Source organism: Drosophila grimshawi, unplaced genomic scaffold, assembly GCF_018153295.1.
Source record: "Drosophila grimshawi isolate 15287-2541.00 unplaced genomic scaffold, ASM1815329v1 contig_1148, whole genome shotgun sequence".
Classification (NCBI taxonomy): Eukaryota; Metazoa; Arthropoda; class Insecta; order Diptera; family Drosophilidae; genus Drosophila; species Drosophila grimshawi.
Genome location: NW_025062646.1, coordinates 330,705 through 349,896, shown reverse-complemented (window position 1 = coordinate 349,896; position 19,192 = coordinate 330,705). Strand labels below are relative to the sequence as shown.

General features: G+C 37.1%; 2 protein-coding genes across 2 annotated transcripts; both read left to right on the top strand.

The window, feature by feature from the left end:
- Positions 1-2,058: 2,058 nt before the first annotated feature.
- Positions 2,059-9,689, top strand: LOC6570001 (proton-associated sugar transporter A). Its single transcript, XM_032741827.1, has 7 exons — positions 2,059-2,351; positions 4,480-4,742; positions 4,806-5,192; positions 5,248-5,468; positions 6,409-6,818; positions 8,239-8,413; positions 9,446-9,689. The coding sequence occupies exons 1-7, from the start codon at positions 2,173-2,175 to the stop codon at positions 9,674-9,676; spliced, it is 1,866 nt and encodes a 621-aa protein (XP_032597718.1). The 5' UTR covers positions 2,059-2,172; the 3' UTR covers positions 9,677-9,689.
- A 4,298-nt stretch (positions 9,690-13,987) lies between these two features.
- Positions 13,988-15,882, top strand: LOC116806052. The gene is made up of 2 exons (XM_032741845.2): positions 13,988-14,444; positions 14,621-15,882. Exons 1-2 carry the CDS (start codon positions 14,100-14,102, stop codon positions 14,732-14,734), a joined length of 459 nt encoding a protein of 152 aa, XP_032597736.1. The 5' UTR covers positions 13,988-14,099; the 3' UTR covers positions 14,735-15,882.
- Positions 15,883-19,192: the final 3,310 nt, after the last annotated feature.

Genomic DNA, 19,192 nt, shown 5'->3' with positions numbered 1-19,192 from the left:
TGAAAACTAAGGCAGTGCACCTGCTAGCGACAAACGCGTGTCTATACATTTTTGGGTGTGTGTGTGTACACTTGCATATCGAGGTGCTGCGACGGGCTACAAAATACACACTCATGTTTGGGATCGTTTTGACTATCAATTGGAGGCTCTAACCGTCGATTGGGTGGTGTCTCAAATTTATAGTGATTCAACCACTCGACATGTGCATGTATACATATTTACATACACGCAATTGTAGGTAACGACGGTCCGCAAAATATACACAAAATATATACACGCTTAATATTAGAATATATTTTCGACTATAACTTGGGTGTTTCTTATCCGATATTGATGAAATGTTTTAATTCGAATTATTTATTTTTTACTTTAATAAGGACAAAATGGCATTCTTCACGATATTAAAAAAAAAACTTAGAGGTTTAAAAGAGTTGGTGTAATTTATTAATGGTGAATGTCCCTAAGTTTGTAGAGTTTGTAGTTAAAAGTTTGTAAAAGAAATTCTCCAATTGCAGAGGGTGTCCCACACAAGTCGACAATAAAAAATATACTATTAATTGCTAAAACGTACGTAACATTAACTGAAAGTTGATTTTAACACCGTTGGAAGATGGGTTTATGTGCAAAATTGTTGAATATCTCTAGACTTTTATCTAATAAATTCATCACAAAATATGTTATTAATATACATCTTAATCACTAATCTTAGTATTAGTTTTATTAAAAACTTGTAATATTAAAAATTAAATTTTAAGAAAACTAGCTTAAGCGAAATTTAAACTTTTGCAGTAAATTATAAGCGTATACTTGTGCGTAGGGCAGAATTATAAAATAAACAAAATATTTTTTATCATTCAAATATAAGATTTATTTTTTTTTTGTACTATTGAAATAGTAGACTTTTAATGACCTTCACAAAATGAAATGAAAAAGCAGTCTGTTCAAAATTAAGGAAAGCCAGCTAGTTTAGCGAGAAAAGGCTGAAATGTGCTTAAATTGCCTCCTCCGTAATTTGTAAGCTACAAAAGACATAGATATGTTTAATCAATCTATCAATCTATTGTTAAAATTTTTTGTCAATACTTTAAATACAATGTACTCTACAGCAGTAACATTTTAAGAAATTAAAGATGTTGCTTGGACATCCCGGCAATTAAATAGAAATCGACTCCACTAAAATAAAAGTTTCAAATAATCATTATAATTCCAAAAGACTATATATGAGACATATATCTGGGATAAGCCGCTTTTGCAAGGAATGGCATGTTTAGTGTACCTACAGACGGACAGACAGACAAACAGACATGGTAATATAGACTTGGATAGTAATACTGATCAAGAATAGCGAATGGCGTCCCCTTCAATGTGTTACAAAGTTGACAACTAAATTGTATTATCCTCTACAGGGTATAATTTGGTAGCAGCTCAGTATAATTCGGAAAATGAAGTAAACCTCGAGCTTCTGTACACGCCAATTTGTACGCGCTGACTTTCTTTGTCAATTGTTTAAGTCACATACGTACATGAACATAGGCAAGGCTATACCGACTTATCTTATCGGCTTTATAGCTAGGCTGCGCTCATAAAAATAATGCTGCATTCCAATACCAAGAGTAACCCTTTTCCAATCACATTTGTTCCACCACTTTTCGGGTATAACTTTGAACTTACGTCGCCTTGTTCATACATTGTTCATACCCATATTTAATTGCAGATGTGTTTAAATATTTACAAATCTAATTAAAATGACATTATAAATCAAATATATACATATAAATCAATAGTCTATTAGTATTGGCATTTTATATACTTACGACCTAGAGGATATAACATAGTCGAGCTCATGCCATTACACTTGTTCGTTCTGAAAGCTTTGCTGGAAAACTAAAATAAATAGAAAATGCCAACGCATGCTCGATGAATTTCAATGGAATTGTTTGTACCCGATACGAAATGGTTTTCGTTCCAATTGGGTATTCGCAAGCTTATTTGTAAAATCTAAATTTATTTATGCTTTGAATGCAAAGTTTGGCGAATGTTGAGTCTTGTTTTACTATTTGGTTCTGCAAGTTGCGAAGCCATATAAATTTTTGGCTTGGCAATATTAAACGAAACGGCTTAAATTACATTTCGTAACGAATTAAATTTTAAAAAATTAATCAATATACCAGTATGGAAAAATTAAATGAATATCAAGGGCTAACGGGTCGTCTTCACCAATGGAGGGATAACATTAAAGAAAAATACAGTGATGTAAATCCGACAAACTTTGTAGAAAAGGCGAAAAGTAGTGCTCTTGACCAACTTAAAGGTAACGCAAGTGCTAACGTGGACTATTCTCATATTTATAGGTAAGGTCAAAATCATATATAATCCAAGAATCGTGAACACGACTATTTCCCAAAACACAGAAATTATAACATGGTTTCATATAAAGTTTTAGCAGCCCTTAACTTTGTGATACGTGAGGAGAAATTTTAATAATGATAACAAATAAATGTACAGACGGTTTCGAGCGTAATTGTTTCCGAATGGAACACTTTTGCGGCTACAATCACCAAATTTGTAATGTATATTAATAGATCGGGGGAAAAAATTGCCGACCAAACAATATTCGAAACTCACAAGCTCCTTCTTTGCAATAGAACTTTATTCTTCCCGTACTTAAAACCAACAAGCCATACATTTTTAAATCCATGTCAAAAGTTTTAGATTAAATTTTCTCAAGAAGACCACTAAGCATACGATACATTGCAATCAGACTATTTCAACAAGGAATTTCTGTTCAACACAATCACTCTATAAATTTTAGAAAAATTTTGTTAAAAACGGAAGAGCAATTGTGGTACATCATCATTGGGTTCACAGGATTTGAAACTGATTTTTGTTTGATCTTTGAGTCAGGTTATCAGCATTTTATCTTCTTAGCTTTCCTAATTTTTTTTCCTCGTTTTGCAGAAAATTTCTTGCAATTTTTACATTTTGATACCGAAAGTATTCTCTGTTTCAATTAAAACTCGTTCTGGTACACATAAATACATGGCACAAGTTTTCCTACTCTAAAAGCCAACCTATATAAATACATATGTAAATATATACCGAACGAAGCAATCGCGATGCAGTTATTGTTGTAGGGTGGTTCGTGACCAGCTCATCATCTGAATGATCGCCTTTACGTGTGAATCACCATAAAAAACGCCATCGTCATTTATATGTATGAGTATGAGTATGTATGGCCATGCTGTCGAAGAGATGCGACGATGCACTTCAGTTTTTCCAGCACAAACGCTCTACTTAACTGATAGAGCTTATTAAAATGAATGTCCGAATTGTCGCTGTAATCAGATTTACGTTTTAGCGTGTTATGACGGCGGATATGTACAGAGAAGTGCATTGGCCAACAAACTGATTTGTTGTGAAATGGAGGGAGCGAAGAAAGTGTGGAGACTTGATCCCCGGTTCGCATATCGGTGGATCCCCTTGTGATGGGCGCTCGGCTGGAGGAGCTCAAGTGTTGGACGGACTCAATCGGCTGACAACGCTAATCCACTGCTCAAATAAATGTAATAATTTTGACACAAGAACCTTTGCAGTTCTATTTAGGCAAACATTTTTAATTTTTTATTCACAAATTCATCTAGCTTAAGTTCGAAATTGATTTTGTACAATTTGACATTTAAGTAAAAAATATAAGAAAACTGCAGTGGCGATACACCCAGTAGAAAATATAAAAAGCCGAACAACATTGCGCGTTTTTCAACGCTGAGCCTTTGGTTACACAGATTTTCTAATTTTTTACGTTAGTAAGATTTTTAGCGCATTTTTCGACTTGATACAGCAAAAAAACATTTTTGGTAAAATCGACTTGGTGGTCTAATAATTGTACTAATCGGTCTCGTAATAATTTTATAATAAAATTACCGTATTTTCCCAAATTTTTTTACAATAGTATATTTGATTTTTACCTTGATTTGTACGGTACCATATTTGAAACAAAATGAGGGAACATTCCAATTTTCTATTACTTGTGTGTGTATTATCCGAAATATTTATAGCTAATAAATCACACTATCATGCAAGGACTATACCTTTAAAATTGCGTTTTTTATTGCAATTTTAAATAGATTGCTATCAAATATCGCCAATAATTAAATATATAATTTTTATGCGGTGGGATATCTATTCGTCTGTTACTAACATAATTTTGCTGTTGTTGAGGATACAAAATTGCAAGAGGGTAGAGGGAGCAAAATATGCAAGGGTTAATAGGGCAAAAGAATACACGCATATTGGGTATGGGCTACAGTTTGTCCTAAAAATCTAGCAATTGCAAGTTCTTAGCTGATGCTGCTAACCCTTCAATAATTGTATTCAAGCATTTCTAAAATCGTTGGAATATTATTTAGGGTAAATCTAATATTCTTAATTTCATGCTGTGAATTTTGGACAGCACGCTCATTATATGGATTTTTTTTACAGATACAAAACACGTGCGGAGTTGATTCGAGTATCCGCTGCGGTGATGGGCATTGAATTTTCATATGCTGCAGAAACAGCTTTCGTGTCACCAACTTTGCTTAAAATTGGAGTGGAACATCAGCACATGACACTGGTTTGGGCTCTGTCACCTTTAGTTGGATTTTTTCTCTGCCCCATTTTGGGGTCTTTTTCAGATCGCTGCAAATTAAATATAGGACGACGACGACCATTCATAATCCTATTGTCTATTGGAGTTTTTTTTGGTATAAAAAAAATTTTAATGTTGTTCATAAAAATATTATTATTAATTTTTGATACTTGTGTAGGGTTGATATTGGTTCCGAATGGAGAAAACTTGGGATATTGGTTTGGTGATGTAGACCCACATTTACAGGCTGCTGCAATGAATACGACGTATAACACAACGTATAACTATTTAAATATAGTACCACATAGAGCGACAGCCACGACGTCAGAGATAAAAAATTATACAAAAATTTCACATCCGTGGGGAATATTTTTCACTGTGCTAGGAACTGTACTACTTGACTTCGATGCAGATGCTTGTCAAAGCCCATCTAGAGCATACCTTTTGGATGTGTGTATTCCAGAAGATCATGCCAAAGGTCTTTCTACATTCACAATAATGGCTGGCCTTGGAGGTTTTTTTGGTTACTCAATGGGTGGTTTAAACTGGGATGAAACTGAAATTGGTAAGTTATTTTATACTTAAAAACATTACACACTTACTAATACTTGTACACGCAGGAAGACGATTGGGAGGACATGTCAAAGCAGTATTTACCATAATTACATTCATTTTCATTGCCTGCGTGACATTTACAATAACCAGCTTTACTGAAATTCCACTTTGGGCACTCTCTTCCCCCTCACGACCAAAGGAAAAACGTCCGTTAGACAGCGGCTCCATAAATTACGGTTCTATTCATAGCGATGATGACATTAAAAACCACGAAAACTATGATGAGGTGGGCTAATTTGTTCATATTTAATATAATTGCATCTAACAAAAATATATATTAATTAATAGCAAACAAATTATTAGAGGCCGTTTTAAAACCAAAATAAGTGATATGCTTAGTTGAAATTGAGAAAACTTATAATCAAAGCTCTGCAACGATCTTTTCTGTGACTTATCATGTGCACTTTTGAGCTTAAACGTTTTATTTAAATGTTTTCGAAAAAAATAAAAAATATTAATGGAAATAAAATCGGCACAAGGGTATTGGTTGCCACCGTTAGATGGAATATTAGGAATAGAGGTTTCAGCTGTAATAGACATTCTTTTTGTGCTCTGCTAATTTGATTTACTCTTATGATATTTAAGTGATTACACACTCTTAAATTTGAGTGAGACTTAATCATCGGTGCGCGTCGTCAGACCAATGTTCGTTGTTTGGCCAAAGCTATGTTTTGTGTTTAATGTGTTATGCCCTATTAACCTCTGCCTATTTTGATCACTCTGTCCTCTTGCAAGTTGTATACCCTTTAATGATATATTAGTATAGAGGAGACTTAAAGAGGAAAGTCACACGCGGCATATGTAATAGTTTTCTCCTTTCCGCATGTATTCACCAGCATGAAAACAAATTAACCGTACCACGATCTGATTCCAGCCGCACAACCAGCTGTCCAGAAGGTTACGGCAAGTTACACGTGATTGCCCCTAACTATTAGCTAGCTTACGACAAAAAAAAAATCACATCGAACAAAAGCGTTTTAGAAGATGGGAATTGCAGGTGGTTTTCACTTAAAGTTCTTTGTACCAATCAAGTATCTCATTGTCGAGAACTCTAAGCAAGCATTTTCTTCAATACCACACTCTTTCCAATCAAAGTTGTACTTATTATTACTTATTACTTATTATAATAATTGTGAATATCAATTTACTTCGTTACTTTCATGCAGATGACACCCGCTGTGGCATCGGAAAATTTAGGCGCTGAGAAGGAGAACTTTGATGAAACTTCGTTCACCGAAAACCAAGAGCCTGTGAATGCTGCAAATGAACCTGAAGGCAATGTGGAAATACAGTCTCTATCGCATTATTTGCTTTCTATTGTGTACATGCCATATTCTCTGCGCATAGTTTGTCTAACGAATCTTTTTTGCTGGATGGCGCATGTATGCTACTCGCTTTATTTCACCGACTTTGTCGGGGAAGCTGTATTTAATGGAGATCCAAGAGCTATGGAAGGATCAATATCTCAACGAAAATATGAAGAGGGTGTTCGCTTTGGATGCTGGGGTATGGCCATGTACTCGCTTTCCTGTGCCTGTTACTCACTGGTTATTGATAAGCTTATTCAACGATTCAGGTAAACACAATTGTTCTAAGCCTACCTAAAATCTAGACAAATTTTATTATTATATTATAGAAATATACTTTAAGAAATAATAACTAATGTCGCCACACCAATGATTTCACTTCAGATTGTAGTACAGAGTCTAACCGCTTACATCTGATTTGAAACCATATGATTTGATTTTGATCATCAAAAATGTAAAAATGCAAAAATTGGACAATTTTATTGGACAATTTTATTGGGCAATCTTTAAAGCAGGTTACCAGGAATCTAGGTTAAAATCTTGAGGAAATATGTGTTACATATCGATTTGCAATTCGAGGGGTATCGAAGGTTTATGAAAAAAGCGTATCGAGAAAACTTGCGTGCATGCAGATAGATGAATATTAGGACAGATATCGAAGAAAGCATTTCACTGTTTTACTATTAAAAGTCGTACACTTCTTAAATACTCAAGCCAATACGTTGGAATAAATTGAATTTTCCATTTCATTCCGTGTTTGTTAATCAATATTCTATTTGCCCAAGCGTGCATTTCAAAATATTATTTTAACTATACTCCTTACATAAGTATTTTCATCAAGCTTAGTCTAACAGCGGACTTTAAATATTTGTATATTTAAGCTCGCGGAGTGTCCAAAAAGAGATAGGAACTGAATTTTTCTTCTCAATACAGGGAATATAGGGGTTGCCAGTCGTAAGAAAACAGACGGACAAACTTATTAGACAAGATTAAGTTAGGTTCGATTAAGACGAAGATTAGACGACCGACACACATACTCTTTTTGGCTGTCGGAAATGGATTTCTCTCCATATTCCTGACACAGTGGATATCAGAACAGAAGGGTGCCCTGAAAATGTGGCGTAAAATATCACAATCTTTTATTGGGCGCTGAAGTACCAACAAGCAGTAACCTCAAGTGGCCCATGATACCAATCCCGGTATTGTTAATTCGCAAAATCAGGAAGCAACGAAAGATATATTCAGTTGAACGACCAAGTGACAAATAAAAAGATGTAGTTTTTTAGTTGACAATTTCTCAGTATGAAAAAAATATCCAAGTCATCAGTCCACTCTTGATATCACAAGAAATGTCTTCATTGTCGTAGAATACTTAAATTGTGATCACAATATAGAATAGCTCTCTGCATTTGCTTTCTGTATATTGTGGGCAAAGTTTGCCAATACGAAAGTTATGTGCTTTTCTCTACATTTGGTTAAAAAAGCCCCTGATATGATTTTCGTAGCTTTCAGGTGTAGCAATGATGTCATATGAAACTCTTTTCAACTAAAATTCGATCATATTAAAACTCCATAACATTATTTTCGTTCGGAACATTTGTTTATTGAAGCAAAAATTATGCTCAAATTCTATTTGAAATTACTATACCTTATTAAACTTTTTTAAGAGTATTATATTTTTTCTTTAAGGGCTAAATCTGTTTATGTGGGAGGACTTCTTTTCTACTGTACTGGCATGACATTAATGGCACTTACTCGCAGTAAATTTAGTGTTATAGTTTTTAGTTGGACGGCAGGTGTCATGTACTCCACCCTCTTCACCATGCCTTACTTGTTAGTGGCACATTATCATTCCATGGGCACAGTAAGTATAAAACTCTAATTTATAAACAAAAATATATACATATGTACAACAGCTTTTACATACATACAACCACAAAGCATACAAAACATATAGGCGGTGCACTAAACATTTCGCGGTTTGCAGTCCCAAAACTTATTAAAATTTAAGCCACTCTACTCTGTAAAAGGATACATCGCACGCCCAAAAAGTATAAATCTAATGCCAGCTTGCATACGTAAAGACAACGATAGATTGTTCCTGCTATCTTCACTAGCACACGTTCATAAGCCCTTAGGATATTGGACCTTGTTGAAAAAGTCATACCCATAAGGGTGTACCACTGCTTCGTTTGAATTGTGTGTTGTGGAATCAGCTACTTTGAGCGTTTCTGTAACATCTACAAAAAGCCGTATCTATTAATAAAAAAGGGTGTATCGTTGGATAATCAACGCACACGCAGGAGTTTTTTGTTTTTGCCTTCAGAGGAAAGTATCCCCAAACCCTATGTTACCTACCTAATGACAAGTGCACTAAAAATACTGTCATCCTTGGCTAACAACTGCGGTTTAATTATTAACCCCAACTAAAGCTAGAGCTAGTTCTCTTCTCAAGGAAATATAAAACTCCTATTCTGGTCCCCCCAGACGAAACAACACAAGCCTTTCCTTCAGTAACAGTGCCAACTTCTTGGGGCTGACATTGGACAGGAATCTTAATACCCAACAGTCGCCTAATGTGGTATGCCCCCTAATATTATTATATATTATATATTAGATCCATCCTATTATATGGAGTCATAGTATGATCACCATGTCTGAAAAGGCAAACCACTCAGAAGCAACTTAGCAGGGTTCAGCGTATGGATGACTATGCAACTCAGGTGATCTGCGCACCACACCAAATGAGACACTAGACGGCTTTTTAGACATTCCATGTCTGGAATTAGAAGGCGTTGAACAGGCAACACTCACAGCCATAAGACTGAGGGAATCTAATTTAAACCATACACTTAAATTATTTAAAAGATATATATTCCCTTTAAATCTGTTTTAGTTTGAAGTGGACGGCAGTGGATGTGCAAAATTGGAATCTGGAGTGCGTGGCTTGGGTACAGATGTTGCCATAGTAAGCAGTATGGTTTTCTTAGCACAATTTATTCTATCATTGTGCATGGGCGTGATCGTAAAACTTTCTGGAACCACTACAGCAGTAATAAGCACCGCCAGCTTTTTAAGTTTCTGTGCAGCGCTATCTGCAACAAAAATAATTTATCTAGATCTATAATATGATACTAAGTACAAATAATTATATATATATATTATGTAGATATATATGTATATTATATTGTATATGTTAAAGTTTCAGTATAAATAGTTAAATATACCGAATCAAGTACGTGCAGCTTAATGATTCATTGTAATGATTACTCAAATTAATTCAAGGTAAGTCTATCTGAATAATAATATACCATTCAAATTTGGTGACTCTGCAAGCTTGAATAGGAAATGCGGTTTTATCGACTTACGCCATTAGTTATAGCGGTTCTGTGGGAGAGATTGGAGGCTACCAACCTTTTTTTTTTGATACATGAAGGAGGTTAAAGTAAAAGTACCTTCCCAATTTGGGATAGCGAAATCTATAGGCATTTTCGGATATTATTATTAGGCCCTATGGTCTTACCAACCGAAGCTTTAAGTGTCTAACTTCAAGGGTATTCAAAAAGTTGCGCTCAAACATGAGAACAGATTGCATGATGGATATCGCACAAAACCAACATACTCTTAACCTCCGCTATCCGATTATAATAATAAAATAAATATTGAACTTAAATATTTAATTGGAAGAATTTTACAATAATGCCAGACATCATTTCATTTGCCTTGACCAATTATTGTGAGCAAATGGAAAGCTTAGGTGGTTATCAAAGATAACTCCGAGTTCTTTTACTTCTTGAGAAATACTGTTTTTGACTAACTACGCTAAAAATCTTCTATGTTGGCAAAGGGTGATAGACGGTTGCGTATGATGGGATATACAGTTCCTGGTCCCGAGTCAACTTTTAAGCATGAATATATCGCCCCTTTGCAGTATTATAAAATATTCACCTGTACCGGGTGGCCATCGTGACCGCGAATGAGACTCGTGGAGACATCTGATCACTTACTATATAAGCCTTTCTACCTAAAGTAGAGAACAACGTCGGAGAAACTATGACGCGGGACTAAAAGTGTGTGGTACTGGTGGGATATGCCCGGCGGTTCCCAAGAGCACACTTTACAGGTGCTCATGAGCGAGGCAGTTTGATCAATACTTATTCACCAAGAATGACCGGAGACGTTTTTGAGCGTTCAGTTTAAAAAAGTGCTGACACATCCTTAAATCAGGCCCTGTAGTGGAAGGAGTTAATTTCTCGAGTACGTCGGACTTCCAATGTGAGAAGAGAGATCATATTCGTAATTCGCTTTGTAAAATACTTGGACTTTTTTCTTGGATTGTGTCCTCATTAGAAACACAGACGATTTTTATATGTCAGTAATTTCACCACTTGTCTTAAGGACAACCATGACTCGGATATTATTGTCAGCACCTGGACTGCTGTATACCATAAAGATGTGGGCTCGCCGAATAATCATGCAACTCAAGTGGACGTCCAGGTAGTAGTTTGGGATAACGCTGGTCCACCGCTCAAATATTTCATCCAATCCAGTACATCGATAGTGACAGTCAGCAGGGACGACCAGACGGCTCACCAGCCGTTAGGGACGCCACACGACAATGTACATTGTGGGCTTGCCAGATTTTAGAATCGCTACAATCCGGGCATGGTTGTACTGCCGTTTGAAATGACCAATCCTAAGCATTGCGTTAAAATGTATGCCTTTGTGCGGCATGGACTTGGCAGCTCGGCTGGCGTCTGTGCCAGCGGTCACAATGTCTCAAAATATGGGACACGAGCACAGGCTGTCTTGTGATGCTCCTGTCAGCTTCCATATAGAGAAGGCGCTGTTGTTGTCTGAAGCAGTTCCCTCCAGCAAGTTGTTTAGATTTGCTTTCCAGTTAGCAGCCGGTGCTGTTGACGACGCTTGAAAGCTCTTGCATTGTAGCAGGGTCACCTGTGCGTAAGTGCATCCTTTTAAGATGCCTTTCAGGACAAGCAGTGGCATGGATTGGCATGATTGGTAGAGGAGTAGTACGACATGCTATTTGTGAAATGATCGACGTATGTGAGTCAGATAGTGGCTGCCTGGATGTGATCCTCACAGTACGATATGGCCGGTCGATGAAAAATGGTTGTCCTCACGGGGACCATCGCATTTTTGGCTGTGTGCAAGGTGAAACCTGGATTCTGAGGGATGTCCTATAAACATTTCTGTCTGCGTCTCTGACAAAAGGAAGACAAAAATTTCAACAAATTTTAAGCTTAATAAAGGAGATAATCTTATTGACTTTCGAGATGACTCTGTTAACGTCCAATGCTGCCGTTTTAGGCACGGTCATTGCGAACTAATGAGCCAAAAGTCTCTACAATGGATATCATCCTGTCCAATCTGTCGAAGGACTATTGCATTAGGACTATCAAAAGACTACTGCTGGCGGATGGAGGTGGACGATTATCCGTCATTCCGTACGTCTTGGTGTGTCCATACTCTTGGCATATGTTTCATAGAACGGGTGCTGCATGCTTTCGTGGCAAATCTTGTGTCTTCAGACGACAATTATATTTTTCACCAGATTCTTGTTCTCAGCCGTCTTGAGATCAACAAATCTCATGCTCAGAGGCAACAGAGTGAGCGTATTGCGTGGTGTGTAGGTTGGTGATGGTGGAACATATGTCTCTTTTCGCGAAGGTGTCACGCCACTGGTCTGTAGTCATCAGGACTACTGCACTGTATTGCGCAGTCATCTGTGTGCAGAGCCTAGATTGAGTAGGTATTGGCTTCTTAAAAGCTCTCCATCTAGTTGTAGAAAGTAGCTGGGTTGACCACATTCAGGAACATTATCGTCGGCGCTTGGAGGAGTGGCGCTTTTACGTTCCAGCCGCTCCGGAAGCTTGATTCGTGATGGTTGGCTGCTGCTTCACCACATCGACACGTCTACGTTCTGTATGCGAAGTAGAGGACGTGTCTTCGTCAGCATCGCTGCTATCAGGCTCTGCTGGAACTTCAGAAAACCAAACACATGGCTGAACTCTGCATCACAGAGAAATCTGCGGATTACTCCAGGCGATGCCCTAGATACCTTATTGTTCAAATTTTCCATCAATCTTACGGGAAAACAAGAAGCATTTAAATATGGAACTCGTGAAGGTCATTAACCATTAGACTTTGGTCTTTCCGATATACAAATCGTAATCGATTAAATAGTTCCTTCAGAATCTTCAATTACTTACTTACGCTTACCACCCAAACCTCGCATATGATCTGGCCGTGCCGATCGAAGAAACGATTCCAACTATCACTGGGTGCTAAAATCATGCATCCAGGTTGCCCGTTCATCATACCGACTACTGTAGAAGTTGAAGTGACGAAATAGGAAAGCAAGAATTTTTTGGAGCTCCCTTTCTTTTTAAACATGTCGGAACTCTCTAATATTCAACCTATGCGTAAACCTAGGAGCTCAGTGACTTAAATTTAGGGTGGCTTTGCATTATTCCCAAGAGCATATTATAGATTTGCAGATAATGGGAGACTCAAAGAGATACGCAGAGTACATGTACAGCTGTTGCTATGTGCGAGCTGTGGAAAACGTATTAGACCATTGGGATATTTTGCAATTGAAGTTAATTACATTTTAAAGTACTCATGGGCTTTATTAAAAAAATAAAATTATTATTTTGAATTGAAGCAACGTTGTTTGGAAACCTTCTTCGCTGGTTGAAATTCATTCTCGTGTTTCTCAAAATCTGAATTCTCATCAATGCGATATTGCCATAAATAATGTTAATTTAAATTATATGTAATTAAATACAATGTGTTGAAAATTATATGTAGTCCCATTTATCTTGTTTGTCCGCCATTTTGAAAATATATTTATGGGTTTGTTTACATTTTGGAATGAATGTCAATTTTGTTTAGTGATGGACCCAAAACTATCGAAATACAAATGTAATTTATTGAGTGGAACGACAAGATTAGGAACATCCAATGTTGATGCTAAACTTTCGCCAAAACAAACGCTTATGAAGCATCATAATCCATAAAAAAAAGTTTTGCAATAAGCTAAAATAAGCTAAAAATTGGTTTATATTTATGCATATGTTATGTATGTATTATATTATATGTACATGTATTTTATATCGTTTTATTGTATTACACCAAAAAGGTTGAAAGCACAGACCGCAAGCACAGCAACACAATTCAAATATTTTGTTAATTTAATTATTATATATTAAACGCACTGAAACCTATTAGACTGAACAGACCATAGCTAAAAAAACAAAAGATCATCATGAAAATAAGTAAACGAGCTCCATAACATTTTTTTTTTTGTCATTCATGAAAGATTAATATTTTTGAGTTAGTAGAATTGCTAAAGGAAATGCGTGCGGTAATATTCAATATACTATCGATAGATATTTCCACAAAATGTAAAAGTTTCAAAAGTATTTAATTATATTTCGGCATTAATAAGTATTAAAGCGGATTAAAATTTTTTGTTTAAAATATACACTTTTATTTTGAGATTTTCCTCAATATAGGAACACAATATGTTTTCAATGTCAAGGGTATTGCGCCACAGCATAAAATGTATTCTAGGAATGTATTATTTACCAAAAGCAAATCGTGTTGATTTTTCCCACTTACAACGTAAAGCACAGCGTTGTAATATTTTTAAAAATCAAGCAACATTTCAAAGCTCAAAACTGCTCACCCGTTATAGAAGCATGGGGACATTAATCGTAATACGACTGGATAGTACCAAATTCTACATTGAAATTGACGGAAAAGTTGCTGCGTTAAAATACAACATTGTCGATGGAGTTATGGAAATAACAAGCACAAGAGTTCCTAAAAAATTGGCCGGACATGGTCTGGGAAAGTTATTGGCTAAGGTATTTGTCTATTACAAATAAAAAATTCGGTAAACTTGCATATGGTTCTCATACGTCTTTTGTAAAAAAGTTGTGCTCTAGTTAATGTTGTATACCATACAAATTTTATAAGTAAATCACTTTGGTTTACATTTATATACATACTTATTATAATGTGCAAATTAATCTCTTTTCAGGAAGCATTGCATTTTGCAGTACAGCATGACCTGCTTCTTAAAATATCTTGTAAATTCGTTCGATATTACATTAACGAATATGAACCACGTTATCTGAAATATGTCTTGTATTAACTGTGTAATTGATTAATAAACCCAATGACTATCCCAACATGCTTATCAGAAAGGTGAACCCACAGAGACAGCACAACATAAGAGAAAACTACTATCGAGAAATCTCTCATTTTTATAATGGAACGTAGTAACGCAGTAAATGGGTCATTGTGTTTATATCACAGGAAATCAGCGGAATTACTCCAGACGATGCCCTATATACCTTATTACACATATTTTCCATCGAGCTGATGGGAAAACGAATGTCATTTAAGAATGAAATGAGGCCTGTATGTGGCCTGGAACTTGCTCACGCACACGACAGTGGCAAGATAGCAATACAGAACTGCCCAGAATAGGCTGAAGCAAAAAGATTACTAACCTAAAAACACAATTATAAGTTTTTCGAAGGTATCGATACACAGGATACACAGCCATTACCACAGAGTTTGCGATTCGGGAAAGCCAAAGGTACATTCGTAATTTGGAAAAATGGGCCAAGAGGTGGTCCTTCTCCATTAATTCATGCAAGACTGGCCATGTGATAACTAAGGCAGGAAGATGGAGAAACGACGCCATTAATTGAAATGCAACTCCTCCCAAACATAACTGAGTGTCATACTAGATCACAAGGTCACCCTCAAACCGCACATAACGCGATTATGGATTAGAATAAAACCAAGAGCAATTAAGCTGGAGTGACTTATTGGATCTCGTAGTCAACCATCAGAAGACTGCAAGGCGCTGATCATTCAACAGCTCATCATGCCCCTTTGGCAATATAGAATTCTAGTCTGGAGAGCTCTCTTGTTGGGCACTCGGCTACTAAGAATTCAAAAACTGCAAAATAGAATTATTAGAAGATCAGTAAATGCAACGTGGATAACAAATAACTCAACCCTCAGAGAGACTTACCGCTTGAGTAGAGTTAATGTTCCATACATCTAGTAGCCGTTTCGTAACCTCATTGTCAAACCACAAAAACACAATTCTAATGAACCTGACGGCAAGTATACATTTAATTAATCACCCGAAAATCACCATTCCAGGTCGACATATTCCATCCAATCCCACTGTTACCAATTGTGTCGAGCAGTGAGATGTACAAATCCTGAATGCCTGCACGCATCCAGGCTAGTCCAATGACGCCGGAAACCAAAAACCAAAAATCTATATAGTGTTAGGTTTTTAACCATAAAAGTAAACACAACAAATTTACACGCTGCTGCACATATAACTCACCTGGCCCATCGGCGACCCTGAGCATATGACACCGCGGAATGACTCACGACGTTCACTCGTCCAGTAACACCTGAAAACAAAGACTGTAATATAATCTACAAGACTTCGCATTCAACTCACCCGGCGGATCTAAGGCGTACGCGCTCTAGATCTTGCGGTTGCGCAATCCATGCAGCAACATCATCAAACTTAGCGGCAACAACAAAGAGCAGCAACAGCTGCAGCGGGTCTCACTCCATCAGCGTGCAGGCAAACTGACATATAGCCGGGTCGCACAAGGGAAGAGTGCTTCTGCCTGTGTGCACGATCCAGCTGAGCAACACATGCAGCAGTTCTAGGATCAACTCCAAATTGAACAGCAGCAACATCAACCCCAGGTGCAGTGGCAGCAACAATAGAAATGTACGCAGCAGTGCCCTATGGATGTGGACTCTCCTATAAACGTTTCAGCAAAGTGTGTTGTCAACTGACGACTTGGGCAGCAAGATGGACACACCTCTTGAGATGTTGTTCTCACTTGTTGAGTCCATCGCCAATAACACACAAACCACGCAACTTCAAACTACATCTGCAACTGCGAACACACTAACCTAAGTCCGCTGTCATGGCAACGGCAGTGGAAATTACGTTAGAGGTCAACACGTCGATGGACTTGGGAGTCTGGCACATATCGGAAATCGGCACTGACAGAATGATGTCCATTGATACATTTATCAAATCAACACATTACACTTCAGTAAACATGCCACATCGCACACTATTTCTTCACTCCAACAGTATGTTGTCAGTATATGGTGTTGCTATTTAGCACACATATGCTACATCTCAGCTTTATAAGGCTGCTACAGATAAAGTAATATACAAAAATAAAGTAGTCTGTTGGGTGACTGTTTGCTGCTAACGTTGTAAAACGGCAGTTTGCTTTCAGTTCCCGTCGGCCCCAGCATGCGTTCACAGCACGTAACAGAAAGAAAAGACTGACTCCTTGCTGACTGGTTTGGTTGGTGCTATCTGTTCTTCAGACAATTCTTTATTTTCTCTCGCAAACATTTTCAGTTGTTAGTCTCTCACCTAATGTTTCTATTTCTACATTGGCAACGTCAGCTAGCTCTGGAATGACGGTTTTCAATTGAGGAGTTTCTGCAGGGTATTGCATCGACCACCGCAGTATCCGTTTCAATCTGGATTTCTTCGTGCTTAGCATCCTCAATGGTCTCTAATGGCGATATTTCGGCCTCAATTGACATTTCGATCGTCATTATACATCTTTTTCGGCGAGAATTACTTTTTGCGCGATGCCACTTCAGCTACAGGAGCAGTGCAGTGCAACAATTTTGGTTTGGATGGTCCTCCATGGTCGTTTTTCGCGGTGTCACCCCATCTGCAGGAGCAGTGCAGCAGTCAGTACAATGGTTGCTACTGCAAATTCAGCTTAACATCGTGTTCAGAGTTGGCTTTCCCTATTTGACAATGACATGTCAGCAATTTTTTAAGGTTGCTATTTTGGCGGCTATATTTTACAGTCGTCAGTTGCTCCCAATGTTCATAAGAGAACAAAACTAAAAATAAACTCGAAACAAATTTCCGTAAAAAATTTCACTAAAGTTAAACAAAAAAAAAATTAAAGTTTTCAAAGTTGTGTGTTAAACAAAAATACGAAGAAGTATCTCGAAAATAATTCGAAGAAAAAACGAAAGCAAGAGATTTTCTTGGGCACACCGAAGATTATCCACAAATTGTTGTCCAACGATCGTTCCTATAATAGCTGTTAGATGTTTTGATTCGATTAGTTCCGTTTCTTAATTTCAATCGGTTAATTTTTCCGGTTTGACAGCAGTCACGTTATTTTTAATTGATATTGATAACTGGATATCAATAGCCACATTCAATCAGAGAACATCAAAGTTTTCACCACTTATCAGACTCTCTCATTTGCTCGCTCTCTGTATCTCTTTCGCTCTCTCAGAGTGAAACGCCCATGAAATAAGATCATGCCTCAAAACTAGAACGAAATAAAAAGAAGACATAAATATTTAAATAGTAACTGTTAACGTTTCGGATGGAAAAGCAAACCAAATTTTGTATCGAGTAACTATTAACTACTAGTTGTAATGAGTAACTTTTAAAAACCATACTCTTAACGACTTACCTTCGACAAGTAACTATTAGCGAGTAGCTTTTAACGAGTAGTACAAGCCACTAACTAATGAGTAATTGCAATAACTCTAAACGAGTAGTTATAACGAATAACTCTTAACCAGTATTTGTAAAGAGTACACTCTTGGCAAGTAGTTGCAAGGAGTAACTTTAAACGATGAGTTGAAACGGGTAACTCGAAACGAGTTATTTGAAGAAGATTAGTATTAAAGATGAATGCTAAGAGTGACTCACCCCTCAAATTTGTATACGTGCTGCTTTGGCATCACAGCCTTATAGGAACTGGCTATAGCTCCAGTCTTACTGCGGTGTTGTCGCCGTTGTTAAAAGTATTGAGCAGAAAAATACTAATACACTGTTGTTTCGCGACAACGCAGGTACTTATTGCAATGTCGTACACATTTAAAAAAAAAAATGCTAGAAGAAACTTGGCAACGCTTGGGACCCGTCAATGAACTAGCTCTGTTCGGGAATATAGGCGGGGTTTTTGTTGACATATCTCGGCACACTGGGTGAATTTTAGTTCTAGGGTCCCCAACGCCCTGTTGGGTAATACTTAAATGAATTGACCATTCCGGTCAATCTGAATTCAACACAAAGATATCCAAAAGAATAATCAAGATAAAAATAAAAAAGAGGGGAAAGGGATAAATGGAAATTAAAGAGAAAAGGAAAAAATAAAGAGGGAGGAAACCGACGATACGTTGGTAGCCATGACGGCGGTGTGGTCTAGGTGTCATTCGACGCACACCTTCTGCACCCGACCCGACCATGACCTGCAAGAGTAATTGCGATTGCAGATTTTGTACTTGTTTTAGGATTTTGGGAGTTGGCCAGCTGAGAATGCACGAAATATTTGATGGGTCTGTAGATACTCCACCACATCCTATTACAAATCCTATATAGCTGAGTTTTGTAACACAAAACTGATTCTTTGAGAGGTTAAATGTGAGATTAGCTTTTCTAAACTGCTCTGCTAATATTACCAATACTGAGCGATGTTCCGATAAAGTTTCCGAAACTATACACAGGTCATCAATGTAGCCAAACACACAATCACGCAGATCAGGGGAAATGAGA